Raw genomic sequence first — 18,761 nt, forward strand, 5'->3', positions numbered from 1 at the left:
TATTTTTCAATACTTCGATTCTTTCATTTTTCGACTTCTAGATTTTTCTATTTTTTATTTTTGGATTTTCAGTTTTTTGTTTTTTATTTCAATTTCTCAATTTTTCAACTTTTTCATATTTTAATTTTTAAATTTCTAGATTTTTCAGTTTCTCGAGTTTCCAATTCTATATTTTAATTTTTTAAATCTACGAATGTTTAAATTTTTTGAGATCTCAATTCATTGAGATTCGGATGTTTCCATGTTTTGATTATTCAATCTCTCGCTTTATCAATTTTTCCATATTTAAGTTTTCGATTTTTCGATTTTGGCCTACTTCGGTTTCTCAATTTTTTTGATTTTTCGACTCCTCGATTTTTTTTGTATTTTGATTTTTCGATTTCTCGATGTCTCACTTTTTGAATTTTACAATGTTTCGATTTTTCGATTTGTTGGTTTTTAGATTTTTTGCTTTTCGGTTTCTCGATTTTTCGATGTTTCGATTTTTGATTTATCCGAATTTTCAATTGTCCAATTTTTTAAATTCTCGACTTCTCGATTCGTTGATTTTTCAGTTTTTCGATTATTAAATTTTAGATTTTTTTATTTTTGATTTTTTGATGTTTGGATTTCTCCATTTTTGAGTTTTAGGATATTTTAACTTTTCAATGTTTTAAATTTTAGATTTTTCGATTTTTTAGTTTTTCAATATTTTTTTATTTTTCAAATTTTGACGTTTCTGAATTTTTAGTTTTCGGATTTCTCAATTAATCTATTTTTTTATATTCCCATTTCTCCACTTCCTAAAGTTTCGATTTTTCAGTTCTTCAGTTCTTCAATTTTTCGATTATTCAGGTTTTTGATTTTTCAATTTTTCGATTTTTTAAGTTTGCGATTTTTAGACTCTGCTTTTTTTTCTTAATTTTTTAATTTCCTAATTTTTTGACATTTCGTTTAATTTTGTGATTTTTCAGTTTTTCGATTTCTCAATTTTAACTTTTCAATTTTTGAAATTATTAATTTTTTTCGATTTTTTGAGTTTTCAGTTCTCTATATTTCAATTTTTCAATTTTCGGAATTTTTAAATTTTCGATTGTCCAATTTTTTTTATTTTTCGATTTTCCAATTTTTCGATGTTTCGATTTTTGAATTAACCGATTGTTCAATTTCTCGATTTTTAAATTTTAGATTTTCCAGTTTTTCTTTTTTAAAATTTTTCCATTATTCAATTTTTTAATTTCCCAATTTATCGAATTCAGATGTTTCGTTGTTTTGATTGCTCGATTTCTCAATTTTTCAATTTTTAACTTTCCTTTTCGGCTTCCGACTCCTCAATTTCTCGATCCTCCGATTTTTCGATTTCTCGAAGTCTCAGTTTTTGAATTTTTCGATGTTTCGATTTTTGGATTTCTCGGTTTTTCGATTTTTTCTTTTGAGCTTTTCAATTTCTGGATTTTCCAATTTTTCAATGCTCCGATTTTTCAATTTTTCAAATTGAATTGGATCTCTCGATTCTTCAATTTTGCGATATTTTAATTATTCATTGTTTTAAATTTTAGTTTTTTCGATTTCTCGATTTTTTGACTTTTCAGTTCTTCAGTATTTAAATTTTTGAATTTTTCAAATTTTTGCGTTAAATTTTCAGTTTTCTGATTTCTCAATTAATCTATTTTTGATTTTCCCACTTCTCAAAGTTTCGATTTTTCAGTTCTTCAATTCTTCGATTTTTCGACTTCGCTTTATTGGTTTGTCGATTTCTCAATTTTTGGAAATTTCTTTCAGTTTTGATATTTTTCAATGCTTCGATTCTTTCATTTTTCGACTTCTAGATTTTTCTATTTTTTATTTTTGGATTTTCAGTTTTTTGTTTTTTATTTCAATTTCTCAATTTTTCAACTTTTTCATATTTTAATTTTTAAATTTCTAGATTTTTCAGTTTCTCGAGTTTCCAGTTCTATATTTTAATTTTTTAATTCTACGAATGTTTAAATTTTGAGATCTCAATTCATTGATTTTTTGCTTTTCGGTTTCTCGATTTTTCGATGTTTCGATTTTTGATTTATCCGATTTTTCAATTGTCCAATTTTTTAAATTCTCCACTTCTCGATTCGTTGATTTTTCAGTTTTTCGATTATTAAATTTTAGATTTTTATTTTTATTTTTGATTTTTTGATGTTTGGATTTCTCCATTTTTCAGTTTTAGGATATTTTAACTTTTCAATGTTTTAAATTTTAGATTTTTCGATTTTTTAGTTTTTCAATATTTTTTTATTTTTCAAATTTTGACGTTTCTGAATTTTTAGTTTTCGGATTTCTCAATTAATCTATTTTTTTATATTCCCATTTCTCCACTTCCTAAAGTTTCGATTTTTCAGTTCTTCAGTTCTTCAATTTTTCGATTTTTTAAGTTTGCGATTTTTAGACTCTGCTTTTTTTTCTCAATTTTTTAATTTCCTAATTTTTTGACATTTCGTTTAATTTTGTGATTTTTCAGTTTTTCGATTTCTCAATTTTAACTTTTCAATTTTTGAAATTATTAATTTTTTGAGTTTTCAGTTCTCTATATTTTAATTTTTCAATTTTCGGAATTTTTAAATTTTCGATTGTCCAATTTTTTTTATTTTTCGATTTTCCAATTTTTCGATGTTTCGATTTTTGAATTAACCGATTGTTCAATTTCTCGATTTTTAAATTTTAGATTTTCCAATTTTTATTTTTTTGATTTTTTTATGTTTCGATTTCTCGATTTTACAATTTTCCCATATTTGAATTTTTCAGTGTTTTAAATTTTCGATTTCGAGGATTTACTGTGTTACAGTAGTCATTACTCATAAAGAACGATTATTGCTGTGCGTTAAAATGCCTACATACTGATAAGCACGTACATACAAGACACATTTAAGGCTGTTTTAGTATAATTTTTGCAATTTTAAATTTATTTCTTGATGTCTAAATCGTATATATTTAAATGGTGATGAATATTTTGTGATACAATCTTAGGATAAAATGCATTTTAGTTTCAAAAATAATATGTATTTAATGATTTGACTACTGTTAATAAAAAAAATACGTAAGAAGATGTTCATATTGAATTAATTTGGTGTTCATAGTTTGATGATAATCCATAGTTATTCTGGAGGCAAATTAGATGACTTGTTACTTATTAATTAAAGTAGTGGTCGTTTAATTTCGTATAACTTTAAAGTGGACGAAGGAACGCATATTTGTTAGCCATGCAGTTCATGGATAATAGGTATACCGCGATAATATTAAATTTTTGTTACCTTAACCTTGACACAGGTATGCACTACATATACATATATTACAGTAAAGTCTTCAACACGTACGTTTACTTATTTTGTGACTGCTCCCCGTACAACGTACTGATTAATACGTCCGTTTACTACCTTATCGACATCACGTGCTTACGGACTATTTTTACCCCCTTTCGTAAGGTACCGCCACTTCATAGTGAAGCGAGTGAGATGTAAAATATATATTCATTCTTTTCTACATGGGAAAGTGATTGTCCGTATAGGTTATCCAACTATAATATACTTAAACAATGACAGTACTTACGGTGGCCGGCATTGATTGATGGCTCAACATTTCTTCTACTTCTCCTAAGAAGCCCATGTCCAGCATGCGATCGGCCTCGTCTAAAACGAAGTATTTCAAAGATGAAAATGAGACACAACCGCGATTGACAAAATCTTTCAGTCTTCCTGGAGTGGCCACCAAGATGTGGCATCCACCCTACAAAAACCAAATATTAATAATTAATTAGTATGAATTTAAACTAGTGTAGAAAAAAATTACCAAAATTTTACCACGTTGATGGTTTGTCGAAGTTCCGCCATAAATAACTGCCACCTTAACGGTGGAATTGTACGCAAATTTTTGACCCTGTTCGGCAATTTGTATTGCTAGTTCTCTTGTTGGCGACATAATCACAACAATCGGATGCGCACTATTATTTTCTGTGTTTGGAGGATTCTTATTAGTTAACAGGTCATGTATAATAGGTAACATAAAAGCAGCAGTCTTGCCAGAGCCTGTCTGGGCACAACTCATTAAATCGCGGCCCTGAAGAACAACAGGTATCGAGTATTTTTGAATCGCAGTAGGTTTGGTATAACCAGATCGTTTAATATTGTCTAAAATGTGCGGTCTTAAGCCCGACATTTCAAACGATGTAATTGGGGTCGGCGGATCGTTCCCGGTAACCTAAAAAAAATAGAAATAAAGTAGGGTTCCAACACCACACGACGACTCAATACATTCACTTCGATTTCGTCCAGTTTCATAAAATTAACTCCAGTCGAAATACCACTAGTGAAGAGATCTTCCACGTTTTCAACCTCAGGCGGTACGTAGTACTCCCGCTTCCTCTCTGTTTCTTCGCCGCCTCCTTCGACTTTATTGTCGCCGAATTCGCCGTCGCGATCTCCTCTTCGACCACCGCGTCCGCCTCTACCGCCACCGCGACCGCCGCGGTGGCCGCCCTCGTCGTTTTCGAAATCGTCGCGGGAGCCGCCCCGACCTCCGCCTCGGCCGCCGCGGCCTCCTCGACCGCCGCGACCTCGGCCGCCGCCTCGGCCTCTGTTGGATTCGCCGTCGTTGTCTTGCCATGAGAAAGTACCAGAGGGTTCGCCCCATTCGTCGCCTCCGCCATCTTCGGTACAGCGACCATTTGATTTTGAAGCTAAAATTTATAATCAAGTTTCATTTAAGCATCATCAGTAAACAATTTCATGTGAGATTATTTTATGGTTATGACGACGTTATCAAATATAGTCGAACTTCTACTAAATCAAAAAAATTCGTTGCGATAGCTTGGGAGACAGCGGTTAGGTAGGAATTTTCGTGGAACGCCCGATATTAATCTAATCAAGCTCCTATAACCGTCTAATAAAAGGTCGTAAATAGTAACCAAGTTTTATTTCTTGTGGGAACTGCTAAGATCGTTCAGATGGTGGAATTGTATAGTTTCAGTTATTAACTTGTAATTTGTACAAAAAAACCCAAAAAAATATTCTTCACCTTTTGATGGGAGCATTTTTTTACAAATTGTTTAGTTTTTTTATTACAAAAAATTGATCGAAGGTTATGTCAACAGAACTTCCCTCGCGTCTGAAATGCAGCCGAATAAATCCCACTTTTTCGAAAAATTTTAATTTGTTTTTGCAATTATTGTTTTTTGATATCCTCTATAAACGGTCCCACAGCTTTTTTGACTTGAATTTTTCAGTTCTTCAATCTTTCAATCTTTTGTTTCATTTTTTCGATTTTAAATTTTTCGAGTTTTCACCTTTTGAATTTTTCAATTTTTAATTTTTCCATTTGCAATTTTTCGTTTCAGTTTTTTATTTTCTTTTTTTTTACAATTTTTCAATGTTCCGATTTTATAATTTTTTGTTTTTTCAACTTTTCGTTTCGTCAATTTTTCCGTTCGTAATTTTTCAATGTTTTGTTTTTCTTTTCTACAATTCTGCGATATCTCTTCGAGTTTCCATTTTTAACTTTTCCAGTTATCCGATTTTCCAACTTTCGAATGTTTCAACTTTTAGATTTTGCAGTTTTTCGAGTTGAAATGCGAATTTTACAACTAAGCTCCACCCTTCATCTCACGATGAATAAAAAATTAATGTTAAACTATCCTGTTGTTGAAAGAAAACTAAAAAAAACTAAAAATTCTTTAGATTCTGAAGATTTTAGAGATTCTAATGATTCCAGACGTTCCAAAGATACTAGAAATTCCACAGGATTTACAGATTCAGGGTTTCCAGAGATTCCAAGGATTCTAGAAATTCAAAAAATTATACAGAATCTAGAAATTCCAGAAATTGTATAAGATCTATATCTCTAGAATGCCTAGCGATTGAAGCCATTCTAGAGATCCTGGAAATTCTGGAAATACTGAAAGTTGTAGACACTCTAAAAATTGTAAAAATTCTAAAAATCCCAAACATTTCAAAAGTTTTAGATTCTAAGTGTCCTAGATACCCTAAAAATTCGTTACATTCTGAAGATTTTTGAGATTCTAGAGCTTCAAAAGATTCTTGTAATTAAAAAAATTATGCAGAAACTAGAAATCCAGTCTAGACATTCTAGAAATTCTACCGATTTTTAGAAATTCTACAGGTTTGAAGAATTCGAGGGATTCTAATAGATTCTAGAGTTTTTAGAGATTCTAGAGGTTCTGGACATTCTGGAGAAACCAAAGATTGTGGACACTCTAAAAATTGTAAAAATTCCAAAGATCCAAAAGTTTTAGATTCCAGTGGTTCCAGCAATTATAGAAACTTTGAAGATTTTAGGGAATCTAAATATCCTAGGGTGCCTAAAAATTCGAAAGATTCTGAAGATTTTAGAGATTCTAATTGCAGCCATTCTAGAGATTCTGGAAATTCTAAAATTTGTAGACATTCTAAATATTTAATAATTCTAAAAATCCTGATTTCAAAAGTTTTAGATTCTAAGTATCCTAGAGACCCCAAAAATTCGTTACATTCTGAAGATTTTAGAGATTTCAAAGTTTCCAGACTCTCTAAAGAGTTCTAGAGATTCTAAAGATTCAAAAGATTCTAGTAATTAAATAAATTATGCAGAATCTAGAAATTCGAGAAATTGTACAAGTTTTGGAGTCTAGCAATTCTAGAAATTTTACAGGTTCGAAAAATTCGAAGAACTCTATAGATTCTAGAGTTTTTAGAGATTCTAAAGGTTCAGGTGATACTAAAGAATCTTGATACTCTAAAAATTGTAAGGATTTTAAAAATTCCAAAGATTCCAAAAGTTCTAGGGAATCCAAGTATCCTAGAGACCCTAAAAATTCTTTAGATTGTTAAGATTTTAGAGATTCTAAAGATTTCAGACGTTCTAAAGATACTAGAAATTCCATAGGATTTACAGATTCGGGGTTTCCAGAGACTACAAAGATTCTAGAAATTCAAAAAATTATACAGAATCTAGAAATTCTAGAAATTGTACAAGATGTAGAGCCTAGCGATTGCAGTCATTCCAGGAATTCTGGAAATACTAAAAATTCTAGACACCCTAAGAATTATAAAAATTCTAAAAATCCCAAACATTTCAAAAGTTTTAGATTCCAAGGATCCTAGAGACCCTAAAAATTCGTTACATTCTGAAGATTTTAAAGGTTACAAAGTTTACAAACTCTCTAAAGATTCTAGAGATTCAAAAGATTCTAGTAATTAAAAAATTTATAAAGAATCAAGAAATTCCACAAATTGTACAAGTTTTAGAGTCTAGCCATTCTAGAAATTCTACAGGTTCGAAAAATTTGAAGGAGAGTTTTTAGAGATTCTAGAGGTTTTGGAGATTCTGGAGATATTTACTAAAGATTGTGGACACTCTAAAAATTGTAAAAATGTTAAAAATTCCAAAGATTCCAAAAGTTCTAGGGATTCTAAGTATCCTAGAGACCCTAAAAATTCTTTAGCTTTTGAAGAGCTTAGAGATTCTAAAGATTCCAGACGCTCTAAAGATATTAGAAACTCCATAGGATTTAGAGATTCAGGAATTTTCAAAGATTCTAAAGATTATAGACATTCAAAAAATTATACAGTATCTAGATATTCTAGAAATTGTACAAGATGTACAGCCTAGCGATTGGAGCCATTCTAGAGATTCTGCAAATTCTGGAAATACTAAAAATTGTAGACACTCTAAAAATTTTAAAAATCCCAAAGATTTCAAAAATTTTAGATTCCAAGTATCCTAGAGACCCTAAAAATTCGTTACATTCTTAAGATTTTAAAGATTCCAAACATTCCCGACTCTCTAAAGATTATAGAGATTCAAAAGATTCTAGTAATTAAAAAAATTATACAGAATCTAGAAATTCCAGAAATTGTACAAATTTTAGCGTCTAGCCATTCTAGAAATTCTACCGATTTTTAGAAATTCTACAGGTTCGAAGAATTCAAAGGATTCTAATAGATTCTAGAGTTTTTAGAGATTCTAGAGGTTCTGGACATTCTGGAGAAACCAAAGATTGTGGACACTAAAAATTGTAAAAATTCCAAAGATCCAAAAGTTTTAGATTCCAGCGATTCCAGCAATTATAGAGACTTTGAAGATTCTAGGGAATCTAAATATCCTAGAGGCCCTAAAAATTCGAAAGATTCTGAAGATTTTAGAGATCCTAATTGCAGCCATTCTAGAGATTCTGGAAATTCTGGAAATACTAAAATTTGTAGACATTCTAAAAATTGTAATCATTCTAAAAATCCCAGATTTCAAAAGTTTTAGATTTTAAGTATCCTAGAAACCCCAAAAATTCGTTACATTCTGAAGATTTTAGAGATTCCAAAGTTTCTAGACTCTCTAAAGAGTTCTAGAGATTCTAAAGCTTCAAAAGATTCTAGTAATTAAAAAAATTATGCAGAATCTAGAAATTCCAGAAATTGTACAAGTTTTAGAGTCTAGCCATTCTAGAAATTTTACAGGTTCGAAAAATTCGAAGAACTCTATAGATTCTAGAGTTTTTAGAGATTCTAAAGGTTCAGGTGATACTAAAGAATCTTGATACTCTAAAAATTGTAAGAATTTTAAAAATTCCAAAGATTCCAAAAGTTCTAGGGATTCCAAGTATCCTAGAGACCCTAAAAATTCTTTAGATTGTTAAGATTTTAGAGATTCTAAAGATTTCAGACGTTCTAAAGATACTAGAAATTCCATAGGATTTACAGATTCAGGGTTTTCAGAGACTACAAAGATTCTAGAAATTCAAAAAATTATACAGAATCTAGAAATTCTAGAAATTGTACAAGATGTAGAGCCTAGCGATTGCAGTCATTCCAGGAATTCTGGAAATACTAAAAATTCTAGACACCCTAAGAATTATAAAAATTCTAAAAATCCCAAACATTTCAAAAGTTTTAGATTCCAAGGATCCTAAAGACCCTAAAAATTCGTTACATTCTGAAGATTTTAGAGGTTACAAAGTTTACAAACTCTCTAAAGATTCTAGAGATTCAAAAGATTCTAGTAATTAAAAAATTTATAAAGAATCAAGAAATTCCACAAATTGTACAAGTTTTAGAGTCTAGCCATTCTAGAAATTCTACAGGTTCGAAAAATTTGAAGGAGAGTTTTTAGAGATTCTAGAGGTTTTGGAGATTCTGGAGATATTTACTAAAGATTGTGGACACTCTAAAAATTGTAAAAATGTTAAAAATTCCAAAGATTCCAAAAGTTCTAGGGATTCTAAGTATCCTAGAGACCCTAAAAATTCTTTAGCTTTTGAAGAGCTTAGAGATTCTAAAGATTCCAGACGCTCTAAAGATATTAGAAACTCCATAGGATTTAGAGATTCAGGAATTTTCAAAGATTCTAAAGATTATAGACATTCAAAAAATTATACAGTATCTAGATATTCTAGAAATTGTACAAGATGTACAGCCTAGCGATTGGAGCCATTCTAGAGATTCTGCAAATTCTGGAAATACTAAAAATTGTAGACACTCTAAAAATTTTAAAAATCCCAAAGATTTCAAAAATTTTAGATTCCAAGTATCCTAGAGACCCTAAAAATTCGTTACATTCTTAAGATTTTAAAGATTCCAAACATTCCCGACTCTCTAAAGATTATAGAGATTCAAAAGATTCTAGTAATTAAAAAAATTATACAGAATCTAGAAATTCCAGAAATTGTACAAATTTTAGAGTCTAGCCATTCTAGAAATTCTACCGATTTTTAGAAATTCTACAGGTTCGAAGAATTCAAAGGATTCTAATAGATTCTAGAGGTTCTGGACATTCTGGAGAAACCAAAGATTGTGGACACTAAAAATTGTAAAAATTCCAAAGATCCAAAAGTTTTAGATTCCAGCGATTCCAGCAATTATAGAGACTTTGAAGATTCTAGGGAATCTAAATATCCTAGAGGCCCTAAAAATTCGAAAGATTCTGAAGATTTTAGAGATCCTAATTGCAGCCATTCTAGAGATTCTTGAAATTCTGGAAATACTAAAATTTGTAGACATTCTAAAAATTGTAATAATTCTAAAAATCCCAGATTTCAAAAGTTTTAGATTTTAAGTATCCTAGAGACACCAAAAATTCGTTACATTCTGAAGATTTTAGAGATTCCAAAGTTTCCAGACTCTCTAAAGAGTTCTAGAGATTCTAAAGATTCAAAAGATTCTAGTAATTAAAAAAATTATGCAGAATCTAGAAATTCCACAAATTGTACAAGTTTTAGAGTCTAGCCACTCTAGAAATTTTACAGGTTCGAAAAATTCGAAGAACTCTATAGATTCTAGAGTTTTTAGAGATTCTAGAGGTTCAGGAGATACTAAAGATTGTTGATACTCTAAAAATTGTAAAAATTTTAAAAATTCCAAAGATTCCATAAGTTCTAGAAATTCCAAGTAGCCTAGAGACCCTAAAAATTCTTTAGATTGTGAAGATTTTAGAGATTCTAAAGATTTCAGACTCTCTAAAGATTCTAGAGATTCAAACGATTCCAGTAATTAAAAAAATTATGAAGAATCTAGAAATTCCAGAAATTGTACAAGTTTTAGAGTCTAGCCATTCTAGAAATTCTACAGGTTCGAAAAATTTTGAGGATTCTATAGATTCTAGAGTTTTTAGAGATTCTAGAGGTTCTGGAGATTCTGGAGATACTAAAGATTGTGGACACTCAAAAAATTGTAAAAATTCCAAAGATTCCAAAAGTTCTAGGGATTCTGAGTATCCTTGAGACCGTAAAAATTCTTTAGACTCTGAATATTTTAGACATTTTAAAGATTCCAGACGTTCTAAATATACCAGAAATTCCATAGGATTTACAGATTCTGGGTTTCCAGAGATTCCTAAGATTCTAGAAATTCAAAAAATTATACAGAATCTAGAAATTCTAGAAATTGTACAACATGTAGAGCCTAGCGATTGCAGTCATTCTAGAAATTCTGGAAATACTAAAAATTGTAGACACCCTAAGAATTATAAAAATTCTAAAAATCCCAAACATTTCAAAAGTTTTAGATTCCAAGTATCCTAGAGACCCTAAAAATTCGTTACATTCTGAAGATTTTAGAGGTTACAAAGTTTCAAAACTCTCTAAAGATTCTAGAGATTCAAAAGATTCTAGTAATTAAAAAATTTATAAAGAATCAAGAAATTCCAGAAATTGTTCAAGTTTTAGAGTCTAGCCATTCTAGAAATTCTACAGGTTCGAAAAATTTGAAGGATTCTATAGATGCTAGAGTTTTTAGAGATTCTAGAGTTTTTAGAGATTCTAGAGGTTCTGGACATTCTGGAGAAACCAAAGATTGTCGACAGTCTAAAAATTGTAAAAATTCCAAAGATCCAAAAGTTTTAGATTCCAGTGGTTCCAGCAAGTACAGAGACTTTGAAGATTCTAGGGAATCTAAATATCCTAGAGGCCCTAAAAATTCGAAAGATTCTGAAGATTTTAGAGATCCTAATTGCAGCCATTCTAGAGATTCTGGAAATTCTGGAAATACTAAAATTTGTAGACATTCTAAAATTGTAATAATTCTAAAAATCCCAGATTTCAAAAGTTTTAGATTTTAAGTATCCTAGAGACCCTAAAAATTCATTACATTCTGAAGATTTTAGAGATTCCAAAGTTTCCAGACTCTCTAAAGATTCTAGAGATTCAAGAGATTCAAACGATTCCAGTAATTAAAAAAATTATGCAGAATCTAGAAATTCCAGAAATTGTACAAGTTTTAGAGTCTAGCCATTCTAGAAATTCTACAGGTTCGAAAAATTTGGAGGATTCTATAGATTCTAGAGTTTTTAGAGATTCTAGAGGTTCTGGAGATTCTGGAGATACTAAAGATTGTGGATACTCTAAAAATTGTAAAAATTTTAAAAATTCCAAAGATTCCAAAAGTTCTAGGGATTCTGAGTATCCTTGAGACCGTAAAAATTCTTTAGATTCTGAATATTTTAGACATTTTAAAGATTCCAGACGTTCTAAATATACCAGAAATTCCATAGGATTTACAGATTCTGGGTTTCCAGAGATTCCTAAGATTCTAGAAATTCAAAAAATTATACAGAATCTAGAAATTCTAGAAATTGTACAACATGTAGAGCCTAGCGATTGCAGTCCTTCTAGATATTCTGGAAATACTAAAAATTGTAGACACTCTAAAAATTATAAAAATTATAAAAATTCTAAAAATCCCAAATATTTCAAAAATTTTAGATTCCAAGGATCCTAGAGACCCTAAAAATTCGTTACATTCTGAAGATTTTAGAGATTACAAAGTTTCCAAACACTCTAAAGATTCTCGAGATTCAAAAGATTCTAGTAATTAAAAAGTTTATAAAGAATCAAGAAATTCCAGAAATTGTGCAAGTTTTAGAGTCTAGCCATTCTAGAAATTCTACAGGTTCGAAAAATTTGAAGGATTCTATAGATGCTAGAGGTTCTGGAGATTCTGGAGAAACCAAAGATTGTGGACACTCTAAAAATTGTAAAAATTCCAAAGATCCAAAAGTTTTAGATTCCAGTGGTTCCAGCAATTATAGAGACTTTGAAGATCCTAGGGAATCTAAATATCCTAGAGGCCCTAAAAATTCGAAAGATTCTGAAGATTTTAGAGATTCTAATTGCAGCCATTCTAGAGATTCTGGAAATACTAAAAATTGTAATAATTCTAAGTATCCTAGAGACCCCAAAAATTCGTTACATTCTGAAGATTTTAGAGATTCCAAAGTTTCCAGACTCTACAGATTCTAAAGATTCAAAAGATTCTAGTAATTAAAAAAATTATGCAGAATCTAGAAATTCCAGAAATTGTACAAGTTTTAGAGTCTAGCCATTCTAGAAATTCTACAGGTTCGAAAAATTCGAAGGATTCTATAGATTCTAGAGTTTTTAGAGATTCTAGAAGTTCTGGAGATTCTGGAGATACTAAAAACTGTGGACACTCTAAAAATTGTAAAAATTTTAAAAATTCCAAAGATTCCAAAAGTTCTAGGGATTCTGAGTATCCTTGAGACCGTAAAAATTCTTTAGATTCTGAATATTTTAGACATTTTAAAGATTCCAGACGTTCTAAATATACCAGAAATTCCATAGGATTAACAGATTCTGGGTTTCCAGAGATTCCTAAGATTCTAGAAATTCAAAAAATTATACAGAATCTAGAAATTCTAGAAATTGTACAACATGTAGAGCCTAGCGATTGCAGTCATTCTAGAAATTCTGGAAATACTAAAAATTGTAGACACCCTAAGAATTATAAAAATTCTAAAAATCCCAAACATTTCAAAAGTTTTAGATTCCAAGTATCCTAGAGACCCTAAAAATTCGTTACATTCTGAAGATTTTAGAGGTTACAAAGTTTCAAAACTCTCTAAAGATTCTAGAGATTCAAAAGATTCTAGTAATTAAAAAATTTATAAAGAATCAAGAAATTCCAGAAATTGTTCAAGTTTTAGAGTCTAGCCATTCTAGAAATTCTACAGGTTCGAAAAATTTGAAGGATTCTATAGATGCTAGAGTTTTTAGAGATTCTAGAGGTTTTGGAGATTCTGGAGATATATATACTAAAGATTATGGACACTCTAAAAATTGTAAAAATGTTAAAAATTCCAAAGATTCCAAAAGTTCTAGGGGTTCTAAGTATCCTAGAGACCCTAAAAATTCTTTAGCTTTTGAAGAGTTTAGAAATTCTAAAGATTCCAGACGGTCTAAAGATATAAGAAATTCCATAGGATTCAGAGATTCAGGAATTTTCAAAGATTCTAAAGATTATAGAAATTAAAAAAATTATACAGTATCTAGATATTCTAGAAATTGTACAAGATGTAGAGCCTAGCGATTGCACCCATTCTAGAGATTCTGGAAATTTGTAAAAATTCTAAAAATCCCAAAGAGTTTTAGATTCTAAGTATCCTAGAAACCTTAAAAATTCATTACATTCTGAAGATTTTAGAGATTCAAAGAATCTTGTAATTAAAAAAATTATGCAGAATCTAGAAATTCCAGAAATTGTACAAGTTTTAGAGTCTAGCCATTCTAGAAATTCTACGGGTTCGAAAAATTCTTAGATTCTATAGATTCTAGAGTTTTTAGAGGTTCTGGAAATTCTGGAGATACTAAAGATTGTGGACACTCTAAAAATTGTAAAAATTTTAGAAATTCCAAAGATTCCAAAAGTTCTAGGGATTCTAAGTATCCTAGAGACCCTAAAAATTCTTTAGATTCTTAGGATTTTAGAGATTTTTTTAAAGATTCCAGACGTTCTAAAGATACTAGAAATTCCATAGGATTTACAGATTTATTAGGGTTTCCGGAGATTCTAACGATTCTAGAAATTCAAAAAATTATACAGAATCTAGAAATTCTACAAAACGTAGAGCCTAGCGATTGCAGCCATTCTAGAGATTCTGGAAAAAATAAAAATTGTAGACACTCTAACAATTTTAAAAATCCCAAAGATTTCAAAAATTTTAGATTCCAAGTATCCTAGAGACCCTAAAAATTCGTTACATTCTTAAGATTTTAGAGATTCCAAACGTTCCCGACTCTAAAGATTATAGAGATTCAAAAGATTCTAGTATGTAATTAAAAAAATTATACAGAATCTAGAAATTCCAGAAATTGTACAGGTTTTAGAGTCCAGCCATTCTAGAAATTCTACAAATTTTTATAGATTCTACAGGTTCGAAAAATTCGAAGGATTCTATAAAATCTAGACACTCTAGACGTTCTGGAGGAACCAAAAATTGTGAACACTCTAAAAACTGTAAAAATTCTAAAAATTCCAAAGATCCAAAAGTTTTAGATTCCAGTGGTTCCAGCAATTGTAGAGATTTTGGAGATTCTAGGGAATCTGAATATCCTAGAGGCCCTAAAAATTCGGAAGATTCTGAAAATTATTTTTAAGTTTCCAGACTCTCTAAAGATTCCAGAAATTCCATAGGATCTAGATATACAGAGATTCCAGAGATGTCAAAGATCCTAGTAATTCAAAAATTATACAGAATATAGAAATTCCAGAAAAAATACAAAAAAAAAATAAGGATTTTACAATTAAGCTCTGCCCTTCGGCTTACGACGAATAAAAAAAAATCATCAGAATTCAGATAGGGCGGGTGGGTGGAGCTTTATTTTTCTTTTCTCTTTTCAAAACAAGCAACAGTATTATACTCGAACCATGTTTTTAATTTCTCGTAGAGAAATAAGGATTTTGCAGTTAAGCGCCGCCTTTTTGACTCACGACGAATAAAGAAAAATCATCGCAACTGAGACAGGGCGGGTGGGCGGGCCTTATATTTTGTCCATTTTTTTCTTAATATACGAAGCCTTTTTCCCCCAACAAGAAACTGAAAACATGTTAACTAACTATCCTGTTGTTGAAAAAAAACTACAAAAATTTACCATTTTCAACATGTTTTAAGTCTCTTGTTGTGAAAAGAAGGCTACAGGTATGATAAAAAAAAGTCAATCAAATCTGTCAAATTAAACAAAACATAACGTTAATCAGGTGATTAAAATTACGGTACAAACGGTCGTTACAAATTGAATAACTAATAACTAATAAATCGAAAAAACGAAATCGGAAAATTCGGAAATCTAAAAATTGCAAAATTAAAACATTTGAAATTAAAAAATGAAAAATTTGGAGAATGAAATAAACGAACGAAAAATAGCAAAATCGGAAGGAACATTGAAAAAATAAAGGAAATGAAACAAAAAATTGTGAATAAAATCAAGAAAATTCAAATTAAAAAATCAGGAAAACGAAAAATTAAAAATTGAGAAACTGAAGACGCGAAAAATGAAAAATTGTAATATCGAAAAATTGCAAAATTTCAAAACGAAAATTCAAAAAACGATAAACTGTAAAATTTGCAAGCGTGAAATTGAAAAATTGATAAAATTAGGGTCGGTTCATAGAAAGCGAATTAAATATTGAATCCTCGATGAATTTAACATAGGGTTAAAATTTAGAATATGAGCCCGTGATTGGTTAAAACATGCACGTTGCAGAGCAACGGACCTCAAATAAAATTAATCGCGATTAACTTTTAATTCGTTTTCCATAAACCGGATCTTAACGTTGCAAAAACGAAAAATTATGAAACCGAAGCTCCGAAAAATGGAAAAATGAAAGAAAATGAAAAAACATCTCAAAAATTGGTTAAATATAAATCCAGATGTTTCGAAAAATTATAAGATTTGACTTTGCGAATTTTATTTTTTTATGATAACCCTTGTAAGTTAAAATCAAAATGTGTATGTAATGTTAAAGTAAATGGAAAGAAGCGTGTTGGGCGTTAAGTTCCAAATGAGGATTTATTCAGCAAAATTTTGATATGACGTCATCAATTTTTTGGGAGGGGTTAAACGAATAAATTTTGCTTAACGATTTAAATATTTACAAGATATCAGGGTAATCGGTTTTGCAGTTTCAAAGTTATATTGCAAAATATTCTTATTCAGTTTTGAATTTTTTCCAAAAGTTCTGTATGTGTAGGGTGAAAATTCGACACGGATTCACACACCACAAGTGCATGAGTATCTTATTTTATGAAATTAAAAAAAAAAAAAAACTATAAATTTTGGAGATGACGTCATCCCATTGGTCCCGGGGAAGGTTAGCCAAATTTTAGTTAGCATTTAACCATCTACATGATATTCCTAATATATGTATGGTGTATGGTGGTGCATTATGTTTTTGCAAAAATTTGGACGTTTAGGGAAAAACTGAAAGCGTATTCGTACACCACACTTGTAGGACCATATTGTTGTATAACAGTTATAAATCAAACATAGCATTCTTTGAAATGACGTCATCAATTTGTTGGTGGGGGTGATTAGCAAAATTTTGGTTGGCATTTAACCATCTACATAATATTTCTAATATACATACAAAATATAACAGTCGGTCTAGTAGTTTCGGAGATTACTTGTCTAATAAAAAAGGATACAGACACCAATGAAAGTGGCAATTCGGCCGATGGACTCGATTAGTATACTTTCTTAGCTTAAGCTCGGGAAGCAATAAACTTGGCAAAATCCTATAATTTTTAAAACGGAAACACAGAAGGTAAAAAAAATCTGGATTTATTTACCTTCGACCAATTATTATTTGATATCATAATTTTTCGCTTTTGCTTTTTCTTTGATTTTACAATTTTTTTTGAGTCAGTTTTTGATTTTTTATTTTTTTAATTATTCAATTTTTTCATTTTTCAGTGTTTCCGTTTCATAATTTTTCATTCTATCAACTTTAATTTTTTTTCAATTTTTCAATTTCTCGACTTCCAAATTTTCCAATTGTTCGTTTGTTCAATTTTTCAATTTCTCGACTTCCAAATTTTCCAATTGTTCGTTTGTTCAATTTTTCAAGTTCTTGATTTTTATTTTTCATTTTCACGTTTTTTTAGTTTTCATCCTCTCGATTTTATATCACAATTTTTCGTTTATTCAGTTTTTCATATTTTTAATCTTGGAAAATCGAAGTTTGAAGAACTGAAAATCTGAAAAATTTAAACTTCAAAACTCGAAAAATTACAAACCGAAAAATTGCAGATCGAAAAAATACACAAACTGAAGAATTTCACATTGAGAAAAGAAAAATTATACAATCATGACACTGAAATTCCGAAAATTTGAAAAAATTAAGAAAATAAAAAACCGAAACGAAAAATTGAAAACTCGGGGAATTTTAAATCGAAGAATTGCAAAATCTAAAAACTGATGATATAAGAAAAATGAAAAATTGAGAAAACAAAATATGTATTACAAATCGAAATATTGAAAAATCGAATAAATAAAGAAAATAAAAAACTAAAACGAAAAATTGCATAATTTAAAAATTGAAAAATTCAGAAGTTGGAAAACTGAAGAACTGAAAATTTTAAACTTGAAAACTCTTGTAAATTCAAAATCTAGAGAAACACAAAAAATTAAACTAAAACCGCAAAATCGAAATATGAAACTGGAAAACTCTAAAATTGAAAAAATGCAAAATCAAAAATCTAAGAGTTGAAAAATTAAAAATTGCAGATCGAAAAATTGAAAAATCCAAAAACTGAAAAAAGAAACAAAATCAGAACATTGAAGAACCGAAAAAATGAAAAAATAAAGAAAATCGAAACGAAAAATTACAAATCGAAACATGGAAACATTGAAAACTTAAAAATTAAAATTGAATACTCCAGAAACTCAATACGAAAAATTGCAAAATCTAAAAACTGAAAAATTCAAAAGTTGAAAAATTTAAACTTGAAAACTCGAAAAAAAATTGCAAATCGAAGAAATAATAAAAAAAAAGAAAAACTGGAAAATTGCAACCAAAAAATTGAATAAACTGAAAATTGAAAAACATGAAACTGTAAAAATCTAAAATTGAAAAAATTATGAATTTAAAAATCAAATGATTGAAAAATCCAAAAATTGCAGATCGAAAAATTGAAAAATCCAGACACTGAGAGAAAAATTATATAATCAGGACACTGAAAAACTGAACAATTGGAAAATTAACCGAAACGAAAAATTACAAATCGAAAACTTGAAAAATTGCAAACTGCAAACCGAAAAATTGAAAAATGAAAAATTCAAAAATCTAAGGGTTAAAAAATTGAAAAATGGCAGATCGAAATATTGAAAATTTCACATTGAAAAACACGTCGAGAAAATATGAAAGTGGCAATTTGGACGATGGACTCGATTACAATATTTCCTTAGCTTACGCTCGGTAAGTAAAAATGTACATTAGCGTTTCGTAACATCAAATTTGAAAACCAGGGTGAGGTCA

General features: G+C 29.6%; 1 protein-coding gene across 1 annotated transcript in view; it reads right to left on the minus strand.

Annotated features, from left to right (window-relative positions):
• LOC135136655 (ATP-dependent RNA helicase vasa-like) overlaps positions 1 to 18,761 on the minus strand; it is a 34,478-nt gene that overhangs the window by 6,769 nt on the left and 8,948 nt on the right. The window contains exons 4-6 of the mRNA XM_064066038.1: positions 4,260 to 4,684; positions 3,799 to 4,206; positions 3,559 to 3,735 (exon numbers count right to left, since the gene is read on the minus strand). Of these exons, the coding sequence (XP_063922108.1) occupies positions 3,559 to 3,735; positions 3,799 to 4,206; positions 4,260 to 4,684 (1,010 nt within the window). The remainder of the gene's footprint in view (positions 1 to 3,558; positions 3,736 to 3,798; positions 4,207 to 4,259; positions 4,685 to 18,761) is intronic.

Source organism: Zophobas morio, unplaced genomic scaffold, assembly GCF_036711695.1.
Source record: "Zophobas morio isolate AGI-343-1 ecotype UQ-CSIRO unplaced genomic scaffold, CSIRO_AGI_Zmor_V1 ptg000026l, whole genome shotgun sequence".
Taxonomy (NCBI): Eukaryota; Metazoa; Arthropoda; class Insecta; order Coleoptera; family Tenebrionidae; genus Zophobas; species Zophobas morio.